The 22510-nt window shown below is 39.6% G+C and overlaps 1 protein-coding gene across 1 annotated transcript in view; it reads right to left on the bottom strand.

Moving 5' to 3' along the window:
* Positions 1–1646: 1646 nt before the first annotated feature.
* Positions 1647–22510, bottom strand: part of cpne4b (copine IVb) — a 23700-nt gene continuing 2836 nt past the window's right edge. The window contains exons 2-16 of the mRNA XM_028461036.1: positions 20129–20319; positions 17167–17346; positions 14627–14698; positions 14319–14393; positions 13744–13827; positions 13579–13668; positions 11358–11456; positions 11028–11114; positions 10778–10837; positions 10526–10659; positions 10291–10345; positions 10021–10072; positions 9320–9453; positions 7506–7742; positions 1647–2618 (exon numbers count right to left, since the gene is read on the bottom strand). Coding sequence (XP_028316837.1) covers positions 2487–2618; positions 7506–7742; positions 9320–9453; positions 10021–10072; positions 10291–10345; positions 10526–10659; positions 10778–10837; positions 11028–11114; positions 11358–11456; positions 13579–13668; positions 13744–13827; positions 14319–14393; positions 14627–14698; positions 17167–17346; positions 20129–20299 — 1662 coding nt within the window. The 5' untranslated portion in view covers positions 20300–20319 and the 3' untranslated portion in view covers positions 1647–2486. The remainder of the gene's footprint in view (positions 2619–7505; positions 7743–9319; positions 9454–10020; positions 10073–10290; positions 10346–10525; positions 10660–10777; positions 10838–11027; positions 11115–11357; positions 11457–13578; positions 13669–13743; positions 13828–14318; positions 14394–14626; positions 14699–17166; positions 17347–20128; positions 20320–22510) is intronic.

Below are 22510 nucleotides of genomic sequence, written 5' to 3'. Positions count from 1 at the left end.
ATGTGTGTTTACCTTTTACATACATTTGAACAGAGAAAGCTCATTTTTCAATGCAGGCCATGATTTGGTGATTTTTGCCGTGAAAAGATTTATGTATATAAAATTTGGATATGATGTAATTCACCAAAAACATGAATTTGTTTGTTCTCCAGGAAAATTACAATCTTGAAAATAAAAGATGTTCAATCAGCCATTGGTGCATCAATGTCCACAAGTTTTAGAGTGTAGTACATTCAGAATTGCGTGCTCTGTTGTTGCCTTATTGTCTTCACATAGGTTGCATTATCTACATCAAATATAAATATTTTTCACTAAACTCATTTGAAGGGTATTTCCTTTATATTTTGAATTTATGTGAATTTTAAGGAGTTTAGTTATAAAAAAAAAACCAAGATCTATTTTGGTTACAACCTTTGAATCTTGAAAAAGATAAGGAATGAAGTATTTAATCCTTTGTGTAAGCAATCTACATTGTTGATGTTTAAATGTGTTAACTTTGGCAATTGGCACAAAACAAATTAATAAACTCTTAGAATTTTGTGTGTGTCTTTTTTCTATATTCTTCATAAGGGCAATTTAGATTATATTAATCAATATTTTTTTCCAATTTGAGTTTGTCAGCATTTTCATCCAACAGATGTACAACACCCAGTCCTCCATGAACATACTTCATTTGAAATAACATGACTCTAATGTTCCAGAAAGTTATGTTGTGGAGCTGAAGTTGTGTTTATTTGTGCAATATGACAAAACCTGTTAGTAAAAGATACAACATTTAGCCGCTAATTTAGACATTAAACAGTGAAATTGTAATAACATAATGTCACCAATTGTTTTTTTAAAGACAAGCGAAGGTATCAATAACTTTATCTGTTCAAAATGCATCAGAAATGCTAAAAGCCTTAGGACACCATCCCAATTTTTAAAATGCGCCGTAATAAAGCTTAACTTTTCTAAATAAAGGATCATGTAGGAAAGACAAGCTGAGATATAACTTCCATTTGTCATCTAAACAACAGTCTTTGCAACCAGTTCTTCAGAGAAATAAAGAGTCAATTGTCAACAGTTTTTTTTATTTATTTTTTAACTTAATTTCTTTCTCTCACTTCAAAACATATATACAATAGCCTATATAGTGGCCCTGTACTTTACTTCTTCTTTTTTCTCTGTATTTGGCCTCTGTGGTAAAAGTCTGGACACCCCTGGGTTTTCTGCACTGGGCTGTGCCTGATAGTGGATGAAGTCGGTGCGTTGAGTGGAATACTGATCTGGCTGTCAGAAACAGAGGCACGTTCAGAGTATACTCTCTGGACTACTCAACTTTGGCTTGACTCGACTGTCTGGATGAGATTAGAGGAATAATTTTCTAATGTCTAAGGTACAATTGAATGATGTATACAGCAAAGGAAGGCTTCTGACACTATGAAGGCTAGAAAATGTTGAATTCAAGACCTCCTGCTGCTATAACGAAGAAAAGCAGACAAAAAAAGGCACGGCATCTCATACTGCTGGAGGGTTACACGTCCTTAAAAGCTGCATAGTGCACACATATCGACTTTGCTGGGGGGAATGATAATAGCTTTCATCCATTCTGAGAATAATGGGAAAGAAGCGCATAAACACACAATGACCAGATTACACTAAAATGAGAAAAGCAAAGTGCCTTTATTTTGATCGACATGCAGAATACATAAAACATTTTCCAGCTGACAGTTGGGTGTCTACCACACACACGTACACACACACGCTCGTCTATCCTTAAGCTCTTTACAGGGTAAGAAGTTTATTAAGAAATTATTACAATTATTCAGTTGTTCGTTTCCATTTAGCAAAATCTCAAACAAATTGGTAGAAACAAACCCCAAATACCCAGCACAGCTTGATAACTCACACAAATGACACAGATACTTTATTTCTTAACTAGCAAGCAACTACTAGAAACTGGCTATGAGCAGAAAATCATGCAGAACATCCATCAGGAACGCCACCATTCCCATTAATAACATTTTCAATGCTAATTCTAAGCATTTCTGATTATGCTGTATCATTTATTTATCTTTTTTTTTAATTATTACCCACAGATCTTTAGGTAAATATACTTGCTAGTTATCTAAATAAGGTACAAATGTCATTTCTTGCTGTGGGTCATGATTTTTGTCTGCATGCTGGTTCAAAGGTCTTTTTTCTTCTTCTATAAACACATTTCCAATATACAGAAGATAGTAATTATTTTCAAAGTGATGCCATTGTGGCCAAACATGCAATAGTCATCAATGGAAAAGTTGAAGTTGTTTCACCAGAACGAGCTAATTCTTTCAGCTATAGGCTACAGTATGCAGTACTGTGTGTGTGTGTGTGCATGTTCATCTGTGTGTGTGTGTGGTTGTGCTTTTAGTTTGTATTATATATCATACAGGGTTTTAAATGTTAGTTTATTTGGTTTATATGAATATGACTGTATGTGTATGGGTAAGTGTTGTCCATTGTCATGGACTGAAGGTCCGCGTGGACTCGTAATCCGACATGCACTTGGGTTTTATTCCTTTCGCGTTGTAATAATCCACCACTTGGTTCGGGACTTCTGCCAAAACACTTTTAGCCAGGGCTGCAGGAGAAGCCTTAATATACAGGGAGAGGAGGGGAGAAGAAAAAAGAAAAGGAGACAGGTCAGAAATACACTCAGGAAGCCATCATGTTGTTTTGAGTCTGATGCTGTTAAAGGTTCGGACCAGTGGGACTGATGTGATCAGACAAGCTCATCTGACAAGTTCGAGCACACCCCTGTGTGCACAGCTTTTTATTTTTCTAGCACAGAGGAAAAGCATTATTATGTGTACAATACAGCAACAGAACTCAAGGGGAAATGTTGCGAGGTTGACTGTGTTTCTTTTTCTGGGATGAATGAAGATCAATGGTTGATTAAATGTAAAGAAACCCTCCAGACACTTTCATAACTACCCACATTACTACAGCACGGAGGATTATCAATCAGTTTGACTTCATTAGATTAAAAGAAAGCCCATGTTTTTCGTTTTCACCTGGAAGTTTTTTATAGTCATTTTAAAGTATCACAGAGGAAAAAATACCAACCGAAGAATTGTGGATACAAGAATTTAGGCTTTTTTAGTTAGGTTGCATTTCTCCCACAAGGGGTTGTTACGAATCAGAGGCTCTTGGATGCAGAGTAGCTATTGTTTAGTGATCAGGGGTGCACTGGCCATTTGGCATACTGGGCATCGTCCCGATTGGCCGTCGACACGAAGTGGGCCGGTCCGTGCCGCGAACTGCTTTTTTTTTTTCACGAGCCAGTGGAGGCAGGAAACAGGTTGCCAGAAAGTGGCAGAAACTGTGACAAGAAAAGTGTGAAAAGTGACTAAAATAGGGCAAAAGCAGACAAGAGTGGCCAAAAAATGGGCAAATAAAGAGGAACTTGGTGGTATTTATTGGCAAAGGGTAGCTTAAATGGGCAAAATGTGGCAAACAATAGTGAAAAAGGGCAAAATGTGTAACAAAAAGAGGCCAAATAGTTAAAAAAAAAAAAGGAAACAAGTGATATTTATTGAACAAAAGGTTTCTAACTTGGATGAAAAGTGGTCAAAAAAATTAAACAAAGGACAAAAATTGGATAAAAGTGTCAAAAAGAAGTTGCAAAAATAAACAAAAAATAGAAAAAGGGAGTGTTTACTGGCAAAAAGAAACTAAAGTTTAAAAAAGGTGTTAGAAGTTTTTTAAAAGAGGCAAAAAAATGGGACAAAGGAAGTTGCAAAATGGCCAATGGAAATAAATAAAAAGGGGTTAAAAAGTTTCCTCCATTTAAGGTTTCCTGGGTGAATAATAATTAGAATTAAAGCTGCAAGCAGCGATGAACGGGCCCTCGCATCCACACGTCGAGAAGTGGCGCACGTTGAGGTGTGTTGCATGTCGGGGTGTGGCAGAAATTGTTGAGATGTAGCTGACCACTTACAAGGATTATATCATAAACTTTCCTGCAATGTTCTGTGCAAATATAATGCCTATGGGTAACTCATTTTTTTAGCATACAAATGAAAGCTGCTATAATCAATTAGCATCTACTTAGCTCTGCAAACTCTTACTAGTTTCCATAAGCGTAGCACATCATCCAAGTGAACCGGCTGCTAAGAGGAATATTTCAATCTATAGAAATTCAACTTTAATGTCAAGATTATTTTATAACACAACCAAATAAACATGTATGTTTAAAATAAAAATATGAACGTGTGAAGTACTTTAACAGTGCAGTGTTGGATGCAAGACGTATTTCTATAAAAGCAAGGAATCTCTGTCTGTCTGTAATGATGAAGTCATCACTGTAGAGAGTGACGATGTCATCAGTGCAGATGGGAGCAAATACAATTTTCAAGGGGGCGTCATTGAGTCATTTTGCCATTCACATGTGCAATTCCCCCAAAATGTCATATTTTTCATCAGTCCTAATATGCGTTCAAATTTTCATGAGTTTTTGAACGTGTTAAAGCTCTCAAAAATGCGATCACTTTTTAAAAAAAATAACAATAACAATAATAATAATAATAAAAATGAGGTGCATTACAATAGGGTCCTACGCACTGTTGTCCTCGGCCTATAATAAAAGAGCCACATGTTGAGCATCACTGACTTAAAGCAGAAGTAAGTAACTTGCTCTTAATGCTCCTCCTAAAGGTCCCTTTTGGTTATGTCACTGTCGTAAAAACTCCGCACCCCCCGCCGCCTGCCCCACCCCACAGCTTCATGCACACCTTTGCTCTACCAAGACGGTAGCAACCGATCACTGAAAAATCCTAATACAACAGTGACACTAAGGGTGCTTTTACAAATATAGTCCTATGTCACCATGTGAACAGTATGAGGAAGAGAGACAAGTAAAATAAATGAATGATGTAGGAGTAATACGGAATGGAGTGTGGAAATGTGTGTGATGTGTTTGTTTGTGTGCTGACAAAGCGGCTCTGATGGATGAATATTTGTGTGTGTGCTGCCTGATGAAGCGCTGGGTTGCGAGTATGTGTGCGTGTCTGTTGCGCAACCACACACAATGTCGGCGCCGCGACAACAGTGTGTGTGGTTGCTGTGTGTTGCTGCTGAGCTGTCACTGCATGGAGTTGCTCCGTTCCTCAGACAAAGGTCTTCTCTGCCTTCTTTTTGCTGGCTCCGCCATGATATAAGTTTGAGAAAAGTGAATTTGTAGACAACCGTGTGCAGCCACGAGGCTGGTCATAATCTAGCATTAGTCTGTATCGGGCTGCTGTAAAGCAGTACGTCTTGCCACCGGGTTGGAGGCAGGGAAAGTTGCAAGTGCTGTTTTCTGGCCAGAGACAGCAGGGAGAGATGAAGGATCCTCCAATCACCTCATAAACACTTGTATTACCCTCACAGGGAGTATGAAAAGGATTTATTGAGGTGAAAACATTACTTACTTCTGCTTTAATAATGGCTTCAACATGGTGTCATCTAAAAATGTAGTGGGCTGGTCTGGATACAAAATGCCAGTGTATAGGTTTGGTCCCAGTCCACCCCTGGTAGTGATAACTATAGTAGCTAAAGAACCCAAAACTACAAAAATACACTGAGTGAGTGCAGAGTGTTGTTGTCCTTTTTTCCAAAGCACTTGTGGAAGGACCCTCACAGCCTCACACGCACAAGCCTCACTTGTCGGTACACACACACAAACGCACACTCACTAGTGAATCCTTGAAGTCAGACCCACTGTCGTACTGCTTCTTGCTTAATTCCCAGAGACAAAGCATGATCAAAGTGGCCCCTCCCCAACCTCTTCACCCCGACTCATCCTCTCATTTCCATCCTTCCTCTCTTTGCTCTCTCTCCTCTGCTCCAATCTACCTGTTATCCTCCCGCTCTGCCTGTCATCCTGCAGCTATGTCCTGTTAATCCCCTCTGAAAAGGAACGACAGAGCAGAAAATCACCTCTCCACCTCTGTCACACACTCCCTCGCTCCCTTTTGTCTTTAGCTCTGGTCTCTTGTTAAAAAAAAAAACCTCACCAGTCTGTCTCTTTCTCTCTCTCTTTCTCCGTCCTTCTGCTCATCTTCATGCATTCTCTTCAATTCTTACAAGTCCCAACAGTCTTTCTATCAACCTCAACACTTTCTATTACATGAAAAGTTCCCTCCATCATCTGATTTTCTGCTCTCTCTCTCTCACTGCGTGAGATCTAATGGGTTAATTTTCCAAACTGTCAAAAGCCAAACACACCATAACAGACCCAGTCAAATGCATCTGGTCAAGCTGGGTGAAATTGAAATGCCACACACACACACACACACACACACACACACACACACACACACACACACACACACACACATGCAGTCATGACAGGAGACAGCTGATGTGCTTTGACAAGCACACAAACACACACCCACATTTAAAAAAAATACACAAACTATCCGCGCCTGCTGCACTTCAAAGGCAATGTTTAATATTAACAATTTGGCTGTTTTAGCAAGAAGGAAAATGGCATTTCCCCAAATTTCATTCTGAAAAATCTCATCTATACGTATATTACAACAATGTCAAACTTTATTAGGAATTTCTTGTGGTCATAAAAACTCTTTATGTGAGATATTAAAATTAAAGTAGTGACCAAACAAAAGATGAAAGACTTTTTCTGTGACAGCACTGTTGGTGATCCTTTATCATATGAGGGTTTGGTTGGTGGCACGAGGACGGAATAAGCAAACACTGCACACAAACTGTTACAACGACGGGGTCAGAGTTCAGAAGGAAAGAGAAGAAATGTGGATATATTGTAGTTTTGAAGCAAAAAGAAATACTACCCACTCAAATGTGTGCACCAGGTATTAAGAGATGATGACCGGGTAAGAAATGTAAATAGAAGCAATTCATCAAAAATACGGAGCTCTTTCCAATTCATATTTTAGTAGGCCAACTCATTTACAGAGCTAATCACCCCCATTCTCTGTGAATTATTCAACTGCAACTAGATTAAAACTAAAAATAATTTCTGTGACTAGAATTTGATCAACATGAATTGCTGAAAATTAACTATTGAGAGTGTTTAGCACTGTTTGTGAAAAACAGTTCTGTTACACTGCATCACACTAAGACTATGACGGATTTAAGACATTTGAATTATTTTAATAAAGTGGATTTTAATAATTAGCAGAGACTATTTGTGCTATTAAAATAGAATGATGGTGAGATATTATGTCCTATAGTTTACATTTTTTTGTTTTTGTGGACCAGTTCGAGAAATTGGAGGCAAGTAAAATGTTTTTTAGGTTGCATTTAAGTCTACATTCTTCATTTATGTCTCTTAATCCAATAATTTTGAGGAAACTCTTAGTTTTTATGACTATGATTTAGATTTTCTATGCTGTAAACATTTTAAATGCACAGTATGGTATATTGTATTTAAAACATTGCTTTAAATTTGAAATATCAAAACCCTGGCAGTATAAAAAACCCACAAAGGGAATCTAAGAGCAGTTCAATCCACCACCTACGTGTTTGAAGTCCTTGAAGGGCACAAACTGAACAATGTCACGGAGGACAGGTTCGCCCTTTGGTGAACGCAGGATCCCATCGTCGCCGTCCAGTATCTGCATGTCTGTGAAGTCTGCGTTGCCTACACCGACGATGATAACCGACATAGGCAGGTGGGAGGCGTGCACGATGGCCTCCCGTGTATCTGCCATGTCAGTGATGACGCCGTCTGTCAGGATTAGCAGGATGAAGTATTCCTGGTGGGAAAATATTTATACATCAAGGACAGGGGTTAGAGGAGTCTAGAAACAGCAGGACCTGCAGAACCTGGTCAGTGCGCTGATATTCATCTGGCCTAGTTTCTGCAAGTCCACCTAAACATCACTTATTCTGAACTCTTTACTTTGGTTCCTGGCAGGGTTGGGGTCAATTACATTTTTCTATTACAATTACGTCTTCAATTATCTATGGTTAATTACAACTCAATTACGATTGCATTGACGGGCATTTACAATTAAAACTTTCCCCCTGAAAGTCAATTACAATTACATTCTCAATTACTAAACTTAAATTACAGTTAAGCACAATTACAGAGCCTCTAATAAATTCAGTTCAATTCAATTCATTTCATTTAAATTAAAAAAAAATATGTGTAAGCCATAAAACTGTAGCATGGTTCCCCAGATTTGTGTATAATTAAATGATAATTGACAATTTTTTTAATGGAATTCCCATGTCAATTACATTTACAAAGTCAATTATCTGAACTCAGTTACAGTTAAATTGCGATTAGAACAGCATCAGATTTTACAATTACAATTAAAATTATAATTATGTCATAATCGTGATCAATTATGTGATTACAATTATAATTGTGCGCAACCCTGGTTCCTGGGTTGTCAAAGTATAGATTCCAAGGTTTAAAAAGAAGCACTCAGTAATTTAGTATCCTCTATTTCTCTTCCTGCAGAGTTGCCTTCCTGCTACGTTTGAAGGTTTTTCTGATTTACCAACTGATTGCGACGAGTACAGTAGTTGTTTGTGAGGCCTTCTGCAGAACTGGATGATTGCACATGAATTAGATTCTGGCGTGTCAAAGCAGCACGACTTCTAAACCCAAGTTTAAATGCGAAAACGGTAAAAAAACGAAAAAAGAGCTGATTTCAGTGCCAACACCAAATACGGAATAAAGGTTTTTAAAATCTGACACAAAGGAAGAAAGCTGCAGGTCTGTTTGAAGAAGTGCCTCAACATTTATGATTTCTGTTAGAAAATTGAAAATCACTTCTATTAAAAATTGTAATTAATTAGTATTCATCTTCTTGTCAGCTTAAAACATCCCATCTGTTTTTCATTTGTATCCCGCCTGTACACAATACATTTGTTTTTGTTTTTTCTTTGACTAGCCTTGAGCTACACAAATAATGTTGCATTTACTTGCATGGAGTAAAGGGGCTTCATTGGGTAAAAACTGAGTCGGCCAGCTTTTTTTCTCTTTTTTTTTTACTTTTGTGCCTCAGAAAAAGCAAGCTTTCAGGGGCTAATTTAAATAAAACTCCTTCTAATCCACATGAGAGCCAGCATGAAGTGGGAGGCAATGAGGCGGACAGGAATTTGTGCTCTAAAAGTTATGACTGGAATTAAATTAATATCAGTCATTCCTCATCAGTCCTGCCCTTTTTACTCATCCTATTCCCATCGTCGCCTCCTGTCATGTCTGATGAGTTGTCTATCCATTTCCGTTTGTCATCGCTTTTTTTTTTTTTGTTTGGGCCGGTGCTGTCATAAGCAACATGTTCGAACTGCTTTAAAAATCAATTATCTATTGTCTCACCATGGCTTCTTTGGTGTGCATCTCTTCAGAGGCAGATGAAGCTACTTTCTGGATGATCGGGGCAATGTTGGTGGGCCCGTACAGCTGGATCTTTGGGAGACAATTCTGGTAGGCCTCTACCACACCTTGGATCCCTGCAAAACACACACAAACATTACACATTATGATGCTTTTTTTTTTTTTTTTAAATGAATCACCTCTCCTGACCTCACCAAATCAAAGTTCTTGTACTTAAAAAAGTATAAATAATAAAACACCACAGGACTTCCTCCATGTGATTGCACTGCAGGGGGACTGTTTCAAAAATGGCTTCCCCTACCGTCCACAACACACACACACACGCACACACACACAAAATGCTGCTATGTGTGGAAAAAGCACAGAAGTCTATTTCACACATACAAATTAGTGTTGTTTTTCTCTCTATCTCGAGCCTGCACTTACTTCCTTCTGCAGTGACAAATCTTCCAGTTTGCTGTGTGCGTGTGTGTGTGTGTGTGCATTTAAGCACATGTGTATGCCTGTTAGTAATTGCATGTGTATGATCATAAACCATGGACGTGAAGCACGCTGCAGCAACACCGGAGGACTATTCCGCTTTCAAGTTTCAGTGTGCTTGCGTACAACACGCGCACACAACCCTTTCCAAGCAAAGTCAAGGATGTGTCATTTTCCTCTCCTCAGGGTCGAGTGAAACTCACCAGCGCATTCAGGATTGTCCTCGTCAAAGTTCACAGCAAAATCATGAGAGACCTTCAGGCAGGGCAGAAAACACAAGGCCTTTAACTAGCACAACAAACAACGTGTTCAGCCCAAAAGTACAGGCTGACAGAGGCGTTCTGCCTTCATGTTGATCAAAAGCGACAAAGGCTGCGCCTCAGAGAGAGATCGAAAATCAAAATCTAAAACATCCAGATTTCACTTTGCTCTTGCAAACGACAAACATCATCACATCCCATAAAATGCCCTACCTTAAAGTCAGGTGGAATCAGAGCTCCAAACCCGAATGCAGGAAACATTTTATCACTGGAAAAAATAGAAACATACACACAATCTATTGACACACATAATAAGATAATTACACATCTGTCATTACCAGTACTTTGTTTCAAAAAAATAAATAGAAACATTAAATACATCATATTAATGTTGTGTATGCATCTGTGTGCATATGTGCAGACTGAACACCGATGGAGTGAATACTACCTGTCATAGTCTTGACAGATCTCCCCGACAGCCACCAGGGCTTTAAGGTACTCGTTGGGCTGGTAGGGGTGGATATAATGAAGGGAGCAGCTGTTTCTGGGATCCCCGTTGGATGCCGTAAAGTCTATGGCCACCTGGGACGTACACACACACGCTGCATGAGTGGGCGTAAACAGACAGGTGCTGATGCAGTGACAACAACCAAAAAAAAAAAAAAAAAACACGGAAGAGATTATAGGAAAGATTACTTACAGTGAACTGAATCTGACAGCCACCCATGATATAATCCAGGAAGGAGTACATTTTGATGATCTGTCAGAGCAAATGATTTAAATGTAGGCTTTATGTCATTATTTATCAAATGATGTAAGCTTGACTGCAAACTCACAGATGTTTCTCGTACATTTTTAGATAAATTGGTAGATGAAGGATAAGAAATGTTTGGATCTAAAGCAGGGGGATTACAGCGGAGATTAAAAGCAAAGCAGATGTGTTACATCACCTTGCAGTGGTTGAGAAGGACTACACCAGAGTTTCGGTAGTTCTTCTTCTTCATCTGGTATTTAGGATTGATGCATTCCCATTGGAGCTGAGGAAACCCACAGCCAAATTTGTTAGCGGCGGTGTGGAAGTATAAGTACAAGCAGGATTTATAAACCTAATTAAATGTGCAGCTCATACAGGCAAGGCTGGAAATAAATCCCTTTGCAGTGTTTCCTGACCACTAATTTGTTAGTTGCAAAGAGGCGTCGCATACTGTATGTAGGTGGTGTAAATTGCATTGTGAACAGACGAGCAAATCAAAGTGTTTTCCCACTGAGTATCCGCTCACCTGTTTGCCCTCCTGCTCTACCCTCAGCTCCTTGAATGTGGTCTGAAACTCTCCAATAAAATCGTGTTTTCCGTTGGAATCCCAGTCCCACACGGTGCACTGGTAGCAAACACAAACAAACAGCATATGCACCCTGTGAACTTGTTTAGTAGAGCTGCAACAAAGTTACCTAAACACACACACACACACACACACATGCACTCGTAGGCATGCAGGGAAATGCCATGCTGAATGATTGATAAGGCGGAGTTGGTGGGGGGGCAATGGGGCAGTGAAATATTAATCTGAAGATGCTGGGAGGGACGCAGCTTAACAGACAGCTTTAGTGTGTGCGCTTGGGTGTACACATGTGGTTGTTGAAGCCACCTGACTAAAATGAATGACCTCCATCACCCAAAGGTCAACAGGACAAGGTTTACCACGTCATAAAAAAGTCAATTCAGCTATTTCAAAAGGCGTCGACAGCAGCAATGTCTCGACTGTCTTGCTGGGGTTTAAACAATCGGTGATATTTCAGGAATTGTGTCACAAGTGATGCTTGTGGACGCAAATACACAGACATTCAGTTACTCATCATCATGCACACTCCTAAGGCTGTTAGATGATGATGAGCTGGAGAGCTTTGTGACCTTCTTGTGTGAAGTCACACCCGCAACTAACGATCTGAACCAATTCAATAACACTTGATTAAAAACAGTGGCCACCAGTAATCCCCTCATTTCCTCCAAACCACTTGGAGTCACTCATGAAGTGAATATACGTGCATGTTCCTTTTCTTTGTGTGTGCGTCTTTGCAAACATGATTTTTTTGCATTTTTGACTCCCTCTGTAAGCCAGTGCTCTGCTGTTGCAACCTTGGCTTAAGTTCAAGTTGCTGAGAGCTGTGTTGATGAGTACTAAAAAAAAAAAAACGAACATCTATTACATGCTTTGAATGTAAGTATTTTGACGGAGGGACAGGAGAACAGGACGGATCGGAGAAGGACAAGAACAAAGGAAGAGCCTGTGACAGGCTGTAGAGGAGGGTAATGCATTTATGCATCGGTCAGTTAACGCCCTGGTGAAAAGAGAGCACTGGTCTGAATAGAAATCTCTGCCCTGCCATTTCTCGCTATAGCTCCGCCGCTTCAAACAGGTAGCCCTGGAAACCATAGCCGACGGTGTGCATGTGCGTTCGCGGCTGTGTGAGCCCTTTCTCCTGCTGACAGGAGCCATGTAGAGTTAAGATGCCTGTGAATTTTTAATGAGCAAGCTCATGTTTATTCATGCTGGAAGAATAACAGTTCCCAGCTGATGCGCGACCACTACTTTTCCCACATATGGGTACGCAAACTGGTGCCCAAGAGGATTCACTCAGGCCTGTCAAGTTGCGTTAAGAATGACCACAAAACTCTCTCAGACAGACGTGAGTCTTTCAAGAAGGGTTTCTACAACTTTTTAGGGCAGGGACCCATTACCGTGAATAATATAACAATAATTGCAACACATCTACATCATATCTGTTGTAATTATTGTGCAGAAAGCACAGGTTTCTTTTGTTTCTGTAACAAATCTCTATATATACACAACATTTAGCTCCTTCAGTTAACACATTTTGCAACTGCTTAATAAGAAGTTGTTTGTTTCCTTTTGACATTATTCTGCCCGCTCTTGTGGGAATTCCTTCGCATCCAATAAAATGAGCTCAGATGCCGTGAGATTTGTACACTGCACACTTTAGTCAATGGTGATAAAAAACAGCAAATAAACATTCATTCATGTCAACGATAGAATACGTTTGTGAGTTGGTAACAGGAACGTGTCTAACACAATAGTAAAAAAAACACGTCCCCAAGTTTAAAAAAGAAATAACAACAACTCTGGCACATTCTTAATGAGCCTGTGAATTTACTTATCGCGGAAGCTGAGCAGCAAGGGCATCTAAAGTAGGTAGCAGCGTGCATGTTTATAGCAGTTTTTAGTTTATAGTGTTTATTCTATTAATGCAGTGGTACTTTGTATGTTTTTTTTTATTTTTTTATTTCGTGCACTATGAAGATATTAAACTGGCCCAGTTGGTGCTTTGGATGCATCAAATATCCTCACGCTTTACAGCACTTAGTTAACTAAATGAGCATGCATTTTAGTGTTGGACATTAATTACTAAAGCAATCCCCAGCTAACTGTGCTTGAGAACAGATGAAATGCTGTTACAATTAGCGACTCAATGCCAAATACTCACTTTTAGCTCCCTCTCGTGATCTCCGCTGCAGAGTGTGTTTAAGGAAACTTTAAAAGACTTCCACACCGGACTCAGGTTGTTCATGACTGTCTGCGCATACAAACATCACATTTAGTTTTAGACACAGTATAAAAGTCCAATCTGTGCATGTGCGTGTGCATTTACCTCAGTCCTGTGCACAAGAGACTCCGTCCCGTCATCGTTTAGTCTGAAAATCTCCAGGAAAGGATCCGACTTACTGAAGAAATCCTTTTGAGGTAAAACAAGAGCGTAAGGCGTTACCTCATAACTCCCTCCAATCATTAGAAATCATTCACGCACTAACAGAATAGTTTTACTCCTGTTTCTCCTTTATTTCCCCACACGTCCCTTGTCTGTCCCTTCCAATTTATCCAGCCCTCCCTGCATTCTTTCATCTTTTCTCCAGGGCACAACTTGTTTGGATTAGCCATCCGTAGCTGCGTGTGTTAGTATGCGTGAGAGAAAATTAATATACTTATCTGTATGTGTGGGTTGGGGTTGGTTGGATAATGGAAGGCTACTGGGGAGGTCTCTAATAACGCTGGAACGCAAACTCATCATCAAACCTCACTGACGTACATGCACACCCACTTACCCACCCACAGAAACTCATATCTGTAGAATCACACCCAGTGGAGAACTTCAAATGTTCTACTTTGACCAGAGTGTAGATGAAGTCACGCACACGCACACACACACACGCACACACACACACACACCTTGTCGTCCAGTTTACGAGCGCTGAATGAGAGTTCGACATAATCGTCGTTACCAGACAACTCCTCGGCAGTCACCTACACAGGAGAAACAGGAGGAAGATTGGAGGAGGAAAGCCTTCACTGAGGTATTACACACGAGAAAAAAACAAGATGCAAATGAGGAAGAGAGCAACTGTAACAGGGAACATCATCAACTTAATTAACTTCAGACAGGGAGTGCGTCGGAAGTGAGTGGAGGTGTGATTCGTGTAGTCGTGTCCAACAAAGGTGAGCTGACTTTAAAAAAATAAATAAAATACGTGACATACCATTATGGAAGACTTTCCAGCAGTGTTTCCCTGTTTCAGCAGAGCTTTAGATAGTTTCCTTTGGGAGACGATCTGAGACAAAAAAATAAAAATAAATTAATTAATCAAAACAGATAATATTCAGCTCACGCCCTTCCATTCCCCCACCCCCCTGTCACCAGCGTCTCACAATTATTCCTGACATTGGCAGAAAACTATTTGCACCTCCAGGAGACTCCTTTCCACCACCTGTCATAAGGCATTTCCTCTGATACGGCTTTCATGTCCTAATATACCAAGCCGTACCATAAAACTCACCTTCACCACTTTCTACCAAGTGGATGTAAAACAAGCAGACCGATGGGAGAAACAACACAAAGGAATAACAGATAAAAGTGAACACAGTGCTGAAAGAGCAATCAAGCAGAGATGGATAAACCCTACAGAGTGATGGGTTAATTCTCAAGGGTGGCTTTAAAAAAAAAATCAACAAAGGATTAATATTCATTGTTTATATTCAAAGACATTAATGTCGCCCTTGCATTATCTTCTCATACAGATTACTGTAAGGTTTTGGTGAATAATCTAAGTGGAACCTTATTTTGAGGATACACAAAACATGGTACAATGGCAGATTTATACACCATACAAAAATATACATATGATCACTTTTATTTTACAAACATTTTTTTCAACTCACTCCAAATCAAGTGACATTTACAGCATTTAAAAAATTAAAAGTCTAATTTCCGCTGCCACAGTAAGTCATTGTAACTTAAAGGGCCCATGTTAAGCTAAATGTGTGCTTTAAACATGATAAAAGTGTTATTAGGGCTTCATACACATGCCCAAAGTGTTTTTTTCATTGATTCCCTCAATCGTTAGTTAGAGGGTGATTTGCTCCTTTCTTACTGCAGGGTGAGCCCAAACTTCTCGCTCCAATTTGATGACGCGTTCTCACTTTGATGATGAATTTGACGCGGCACTGAGCTGGAGAAGCCGCGCCTCCAGGAAGCTCTCTGCCGTGATTGACATGTGAACAGACACGCCCACAAAGGTGAGCATTTCAGCGTCTTTCGCGCAGTGCTGTGTATGTATTATCTACAGTCTATGTATGTACCGGCGAACGCTCCGCCCCCACACTCTGTCTCATGTTTATAAAGCAGCATGAGCTCGGCTACGGAGTGGGTGGGAGGAGGGCGGGCCGTCCTCTGGCCCTATGTCACCGTGTGGGGAGGAAGAAGTCGTTGTCCCGTCTATAGACACGCCCACTCACTCAAGTCAGCCTGTTTGTGTAGAGTTGCTCAGAAAGTGACTTTTCAGAGGCTAAAACTCTGGAAAACAGGCACATTTGGGAAAACAAACCTCAAATACTATGTTTTTGTGGTTCTTAGAACAAATGGTGATGGGTGAAATATAGCATGACATGGGACCTTTAACACATTCATTCTTTCATCTCCTGAACGGCTTATTCCAGTACAGGGTCACAGGTGGTGCCTATCTCCATTGAGAGGAACACCCTGGACAAAGCGCCAGTCCAACACAAGGACAAACACAAATGAAAAGACAACCACTCACACTCCCATTTCAATACATACGGGCAATTTTCTCGACTCCAGTTAGCCTAACATATGCACATGTTTGTGGATGGTAAGCGGAAACCGGAGAGGGAACATACAAACTCAATACATAAAGGATGCTTTAACCCAGGAAACAACTGAACTTACATGGTATCAATTTATTTTAGTTTAAAATACCTTTAGATTCAATCAATAGACTAAACTGCAAAAAAAAACTTCCCCTTAATATTGAGTGAGGAGTGATCTTTAAATATTGATTACAGCAGCATCATTAGGCCCAGCAACATCCAATTAGACAAGCAATAAAACTGAGATAATTTGCACAGTGAAATTAGTATAAGAAAGCTCTGGTTTCTATGTTAGCATTAGGTCAAGGACAGATCAGGGCAAATGCAGATTGAGGCAGCAGCTGACCTCCAGTGAAAAGATCACATTAGGATTCAACCCACAGCTGAAACTGCCCTCTCACATTAATAAAAGGTCACGTGACCTGAAATGGCTTATACAGTACAGGTACACATTATGGAGTCTGCGCCTGTGTTCAGGTCTCAACCTCAGCACTCACTCACACTACATTCATGTGGAGCTTAACAACAGACTCACATGCTTCATTCACACTGTGAGACAAAACATGCACTGCTTGTGATACCCACACGGTATAAGGACCTTACACGTTAAATGGAAGGAAGGAAGCTTGCACACAACATGCACAGTTGAGTTTTTTTTTTTTTTTTTTTTAAATGGTGAACTCACTCAAACATGTTCTGAAATGGCCACTATAGAGAAACGTAAAGCTCACGCACCAATGAACAGACCTAGCTAAAACGAAGCTTACAACGACGTTTGATTTATTAAAAAGCACACAGTGCAGGGAGACAGTCGTAACGATAATGGTGACAGCGTTCATTAATTATACATACAATGGAGTGGTAATAGTAAATAAAAAAAACTCTCTTTTTATACCATGTTTTGTGTACTGACCTGTCCTAAAGTACACTCCATCGACCCCAGGAAGTCTGCATCACGCAGGCCATTAGTACCCGAGCTGATGTCATGTAGTTCAAAGCGAAGCCTCTGGATCTCCTCAAAGTAGTAATCCACCAAGAAGATCTTGGAGAAGACTGGGCTGCTGCTACTACGGATCACCTCTGTACGATCCACCTGTAAACACACACACAAAAATGCACGCAGGGCTTGTACATCTTTAAACAAACCAACTTGGGAACAAATAAATGTGCGTATGAATGAAGCACTAAGTAAAGCCCCAACTTAGAAGAGGAGAGTTAACAAAAAAATGCTATTTTACAATTCCTTTCACAAGAGCAGCAGATGTTTTTCAGTAAATAAATAAATCACTCCTGCTTAATATTCATTTTAATTCCCACACAACAAAAATGTTTTAAAGGCAAAACAGATTGCGTGTCAATTAATATCCAAATATTATTTTCTATGAACGTTTTTTTTTTTTTTAATAAATTATCAATAACTACTAAATCTATTAATCTAGATAAAAATGTTAACCAAAAATCTAATATAAAAGCCAGGAGACTTTGTATTGTGAGAAGGTCCCAAAAGACATTACAAGAGACTCTTAATTTCTTGCTTTGTAGATGAAGTATTTGATGGTGTTTTGAAACCTAAAGGTGCAGTCTGCAACTTTTATAAAAGTTACGTTTTGTCATATTTGCTATAGCTGTCACTATGTAAGGACAGCTTTACATAGTAGTTTGCGTGAAAAAAACAGACTCATTGAGTCCCTCCTGCTGCTCCTGCAGCCTTTGGCAGATTGCCAGAATGCACTGCAACCGAGCAAAAAGAACCAATCAGAGATAGGATTGTGTTTGATGGACTGTCTGACAGCTGTTGCTCACAGGCCCCGCCCCTTTTCCTGGGCTAGAGCGTTGTCTTTTTTGCAGTGTATGGTCTGAAGGAGTAGAAGATGGAATTAGCAAATTTTATGCTTGAAAGGTAATTACTGCTGTTTGATTTACATTATGTTTGATTTGTAATTGTCACACTAGAACTCTGTAGTGCATGTGTTGTTCATGTGCGTGCAGCAGCCTCCGTGTGGGCTGCTGTAAGTGACACTGTTGTTGCTGCTGCTGCTGCTGAGGTGTGTGCACATTGAGAGAGAGAGGCGCTGCAGTAATATGCTTTTAACAGAGCATGTTATATTACTGTGATGTTGCTGTCTGGCTAACGTTAGCTTGTTAGCTCCTCTGAGGGAGGGACTTTGGAAAGTTTGGAGGCAGGGCAAGAGAGCATTGGGGAGGGAGGGGGAGAGAGGGATCTGAAAGTCACGGACTGCACCTTTAAAGAAGAATAGAATTGCAAATTGAACAGCCAACACGCAGCATTGATTCTGAAGCAGCACCAAATTTTCTTAAATGCTCAAATGACCTCAAACACTCATTATCACATTCTTTACACTTATCGACTAGAGCACAGCAAGAACAGATTTTTCTAGATGGTCAGAAAAATTATACTAACCTTGCAAGCTGTTTGACTTGAGAAAGATGTGGCTACAGATCAATCACTGATCTGACATTTTTTTTATGACACAGAATGGGCTTTTAATATCAGATAAAAGTCTGTCACTGCGCCAGCAAAAAAGCCTGGGCCTCTTTTGTGGCTGACAACCCTTTCACACACGCACGCGCGAGCGCGCACACACACACACACACACAGAAGTCCACAGCAATATACAGAGCAAGGGGCTCAGAATCAAGTGCACAGAAAGTAGCACAACCCTTTTCTGTCTTTGGAGACTCCAGAAAAAGCTGTTGTGTGCGCGTATTTACGTGTGTGCATGTGTGTGTATGGGTGTTTCAAAGAGAAGGGCTGGAAGGTTGACCCCTTTTGTGTATATCAATGATGTGCCCATTAGGAACGAAGTGAGAATGGACAAACACTATCACTGCTGCTTTCTTGGTAGGATATTTAGCAAGTGGGATGAAGTATGTGTTAATTACTTTGTCTGCTTCAAAAGAATTGCCAATTTTATGTGATAACGGACCAAGATTTATGTGTTTTCAAGCCTACTGGTGTGCAATTTGATTTCAGTGTGCGTGTGTGTGTGTGTGTGTGTGTGTGTGTGTGTGTGCATGCGTGCGTGCGTGCAACAATTACATGTTAACCTCAGGTTCTTGTTTGTGTGTGCTAGAAAGATGTGGGTTAAGTGTTAACGCACAGCTGATTGCTGAGGCTTTTATAAATCGATGAACTTGGTGGTGAATTAAATAATCACGCATGTAAAAACTTGGACAGAAATCTGTGAAAGTGTACGTTTGAGTGGTTCTCCGTAGAAATTAGCATTCATACATTTCAATAACTAATGCTGCAAAGAAATAACAACACGATTACAGCTCTGCAGGATGGCTCAGGTCCTTGATTACATGCAATCATTTAGTCAGACATGAATTCAATGACACGCTTGAGTAACTTGTGTTATCAGCAGAGAAACCCATACAGAATAATTTGCTACTGAAGATGAAAAGAAGACACAGGCATCCAATCTGAGAGGCCCATCAGGTCATGAACAAAGTGAGAAAATAAAAGTGAATAGCCCAATTACTTCTTTTTCTTTTCATGTCCCCATCAAATATGGATCCGCTTTGAAGTAAAAGATATGAATGCAGACAGAAATCAAAGATTCATTATTCGTGAAAGTATTCTTATAGTCAGAGCTGAGATGGATGAAGTGATGATGATAATAACACTTCATTAATTTGATCAATGCAAAAAAAAATTTGTAAGAGAAGAACAAAAAGAACAAATCAGCATTTTCAAATCCAGTCAAATTTAGACCAGCAACAATGGCTCGCCACCAGAACTGAGATTCACACAGAACTGCAAGTATCAGCCACTCTTAATAAAAAAAAAAAGGGAATGATTATCATGTGAAAGGACACATATCTCCTAACCCCCGACCCCACTGTTGTACCTCAAACCACTGCCCATGTGACTGCATCTTCAGCACCACACATGGGTCAGGTTTGGAGAGCGCATCCCGATCGGAAATCCCTCGACAGGCCACGCGCAGCTCCACTTTGGTTAGACATGGCGAGCTAATGAAGCCCAGCGTAGCCTCTGCAGACTCGTAGATGTTGCTCATGCTGAACTCACTGTCATACACTGAAAGGAAGAAAAAAACAGAGATATTAAGATAGATAGATAGATAGATAGATAGATAGATAGATAGATAGATAGATAGATAGATAGATAGATAGATAGATAGATAGATAGATAGGGCTGGGCGATATGGACCAAAACTAATATCGATTTTTTTTTCTGAAAATGGCGATATACAATATAAATCATGATATTTTTAACTCAATAAAGTCTTACCAGAAAGACAACTCTGGGGATTTTATTTAGTACATGTTTATTAACCAACAGCTGCACAATATGTGCAACTTTTGGCTTAATCTCCACTAAGGGACAGCATGTGTGAGTGAGCTTCCTGAGGGGAAGGTCTGGGTTAGGACGCACCTCATAAATCCATCTAACTGAGCTTTTCATGCTGTTTTGAGAAGTAGGGAAAGCAGCGACACCTAAAACGAGTATTTTAATACAAAATAAGATATAAAATACAAATATTTTGTTATAAGTGATAGTGTAATTTTCCATGTTACCAAAATAGAAATCTCGATATATCTTGGATCTCGAAATACTGCCCAGGCCTACTAGATAGATAGATAGATAGATAGATAGATAGATAGATAGATAGATAGATAGATAGATAGATAGATAGATAGATAGATAGATAGATAGATAGATAGATAGATAGATCTCTGTCGCACTGCAGTTCAGTTGAAAAGTTGTTGCTCAGTGACAGGAGCAGATACAGTATAGCCCTGATGAAGCAAAAAGTGGTCCAACCCTTCATGGTCAGGACTCTGAAGTAAATAAGTAAGAAACCTGCTGATAAAAACACCAGCATTTGTGTTTGAAATGCCATGCCATCCACCTAATATCTGCAAATAATCACTTTGAGTAAAAAAGGTCATTCAAGCAAGATTTAATATGGAGTATCAGTAGCCAATCAAAAGGCAGCACTTAATTAGTATGCATGCATATAGTTACGATCAATTGCGGTTCAACCTGAGCATTAGACTTGGAATAGATGTTATAAGTGCCTTTGAGCAAGACTTGGGTGTTTGTTTAGACAGTTTTGGTCGGAGTGTTACAGAAACTACTAATGATGCTATTTTTCACACACAATCTTCTTGAGGGATTTCAAAGAATGGCAAGAACAATAGAAACTATTTAGTGAGCAGCAGTTCTCTGAGTAAAAACCCTTTTTCTGTTGCAAGAGATCAGAGAAGAACAGTAGCGTACAACACAAATTATTTACAACAGGTGACAGACGACTGTCTGACTGTAGAACACGTTGAACCTTGAAGGAATGGCAAAGCAGCAGAAGATCACGGAGGTTAGTACGTTTGTCAGCTATGATTAATCCACCAGAATTGATCAATTACAGTTCATGAAATGGCCTATCATTAAAGTAGAGAAAAACACCTTTTATGACCTTTCATCAATTTCGACAAAAACAGCTCAAGCAGCTTGAATTTATCTTTGAGAAATGAAAGCTGTACTGAAGACAGAAGACAATTTTATTATTGTTGATCAGTGTCATCATAGGTAAATCATGGTTACTATAAAACAGAAAGAATTATGTTGAATAGCCTAATGCAGGATATCTACATATTTTATAACATATATCATTACAATTTAAAAAAATAATAAACTATTCCCGTAGCATCTCAGCATAGTGCGAATAAAAAAATTAAACATACCTGTGGCACACATATAGCCTCCTCAAAGGGTAAACACATGTAAACAAAGAGGGGGCTGGATCACATCGGAACGTGAAACAAAACTCGAATTAGGAAAAATAAAAATCGTTTTTATCTACAAATTCGATTAATCGATTAAATCGGCTTTTTGCCCTGCCCTCGTTTAACGCACACTAAACATCAAATTTGTACATTACAATTATTGTATATCAGAGAACAAATTTACCTTAATTTTTAGTAATGTGCATTACATGTTAGTAACAATATAGTAAGATATTAAGGCCACTATATTGTTGGATGAGCAGGTACAGTGTCTGAAATAGGCTTAGAAATGACTCAGCATGTTGGAAATAGACTCACCGAGTACCCCTGCAATGTGTTCAAGTACCCCTAGGGGTACACGTACCCCTGGTTGGGAACCACTGCTTTAAAGGGCTGTATTTGGCCCCTGAGCCTTGAGTTTGACACATGTGGACTAATGGATAACTACTCATCCATTAACCGCCTACTCTTGTATTTTCAGT

The sequence above is a fragment of the Gouania willdenowi genome, chromosome 11 (assembly GCF_900634775.1).
Source record: "Gouania willdenowi chromosome 11, fGouWil2.1, whole genome shotgun sequence".
NCBI lineage: Eukaryota > Metazoa > Chordata > Actinopteri > Blenniiformes > Gobiesocidae > Gouania > Gouania willdenowi.
This window is presented reverse-complemented; position numbering and strand designations above follow the sequence as displayed.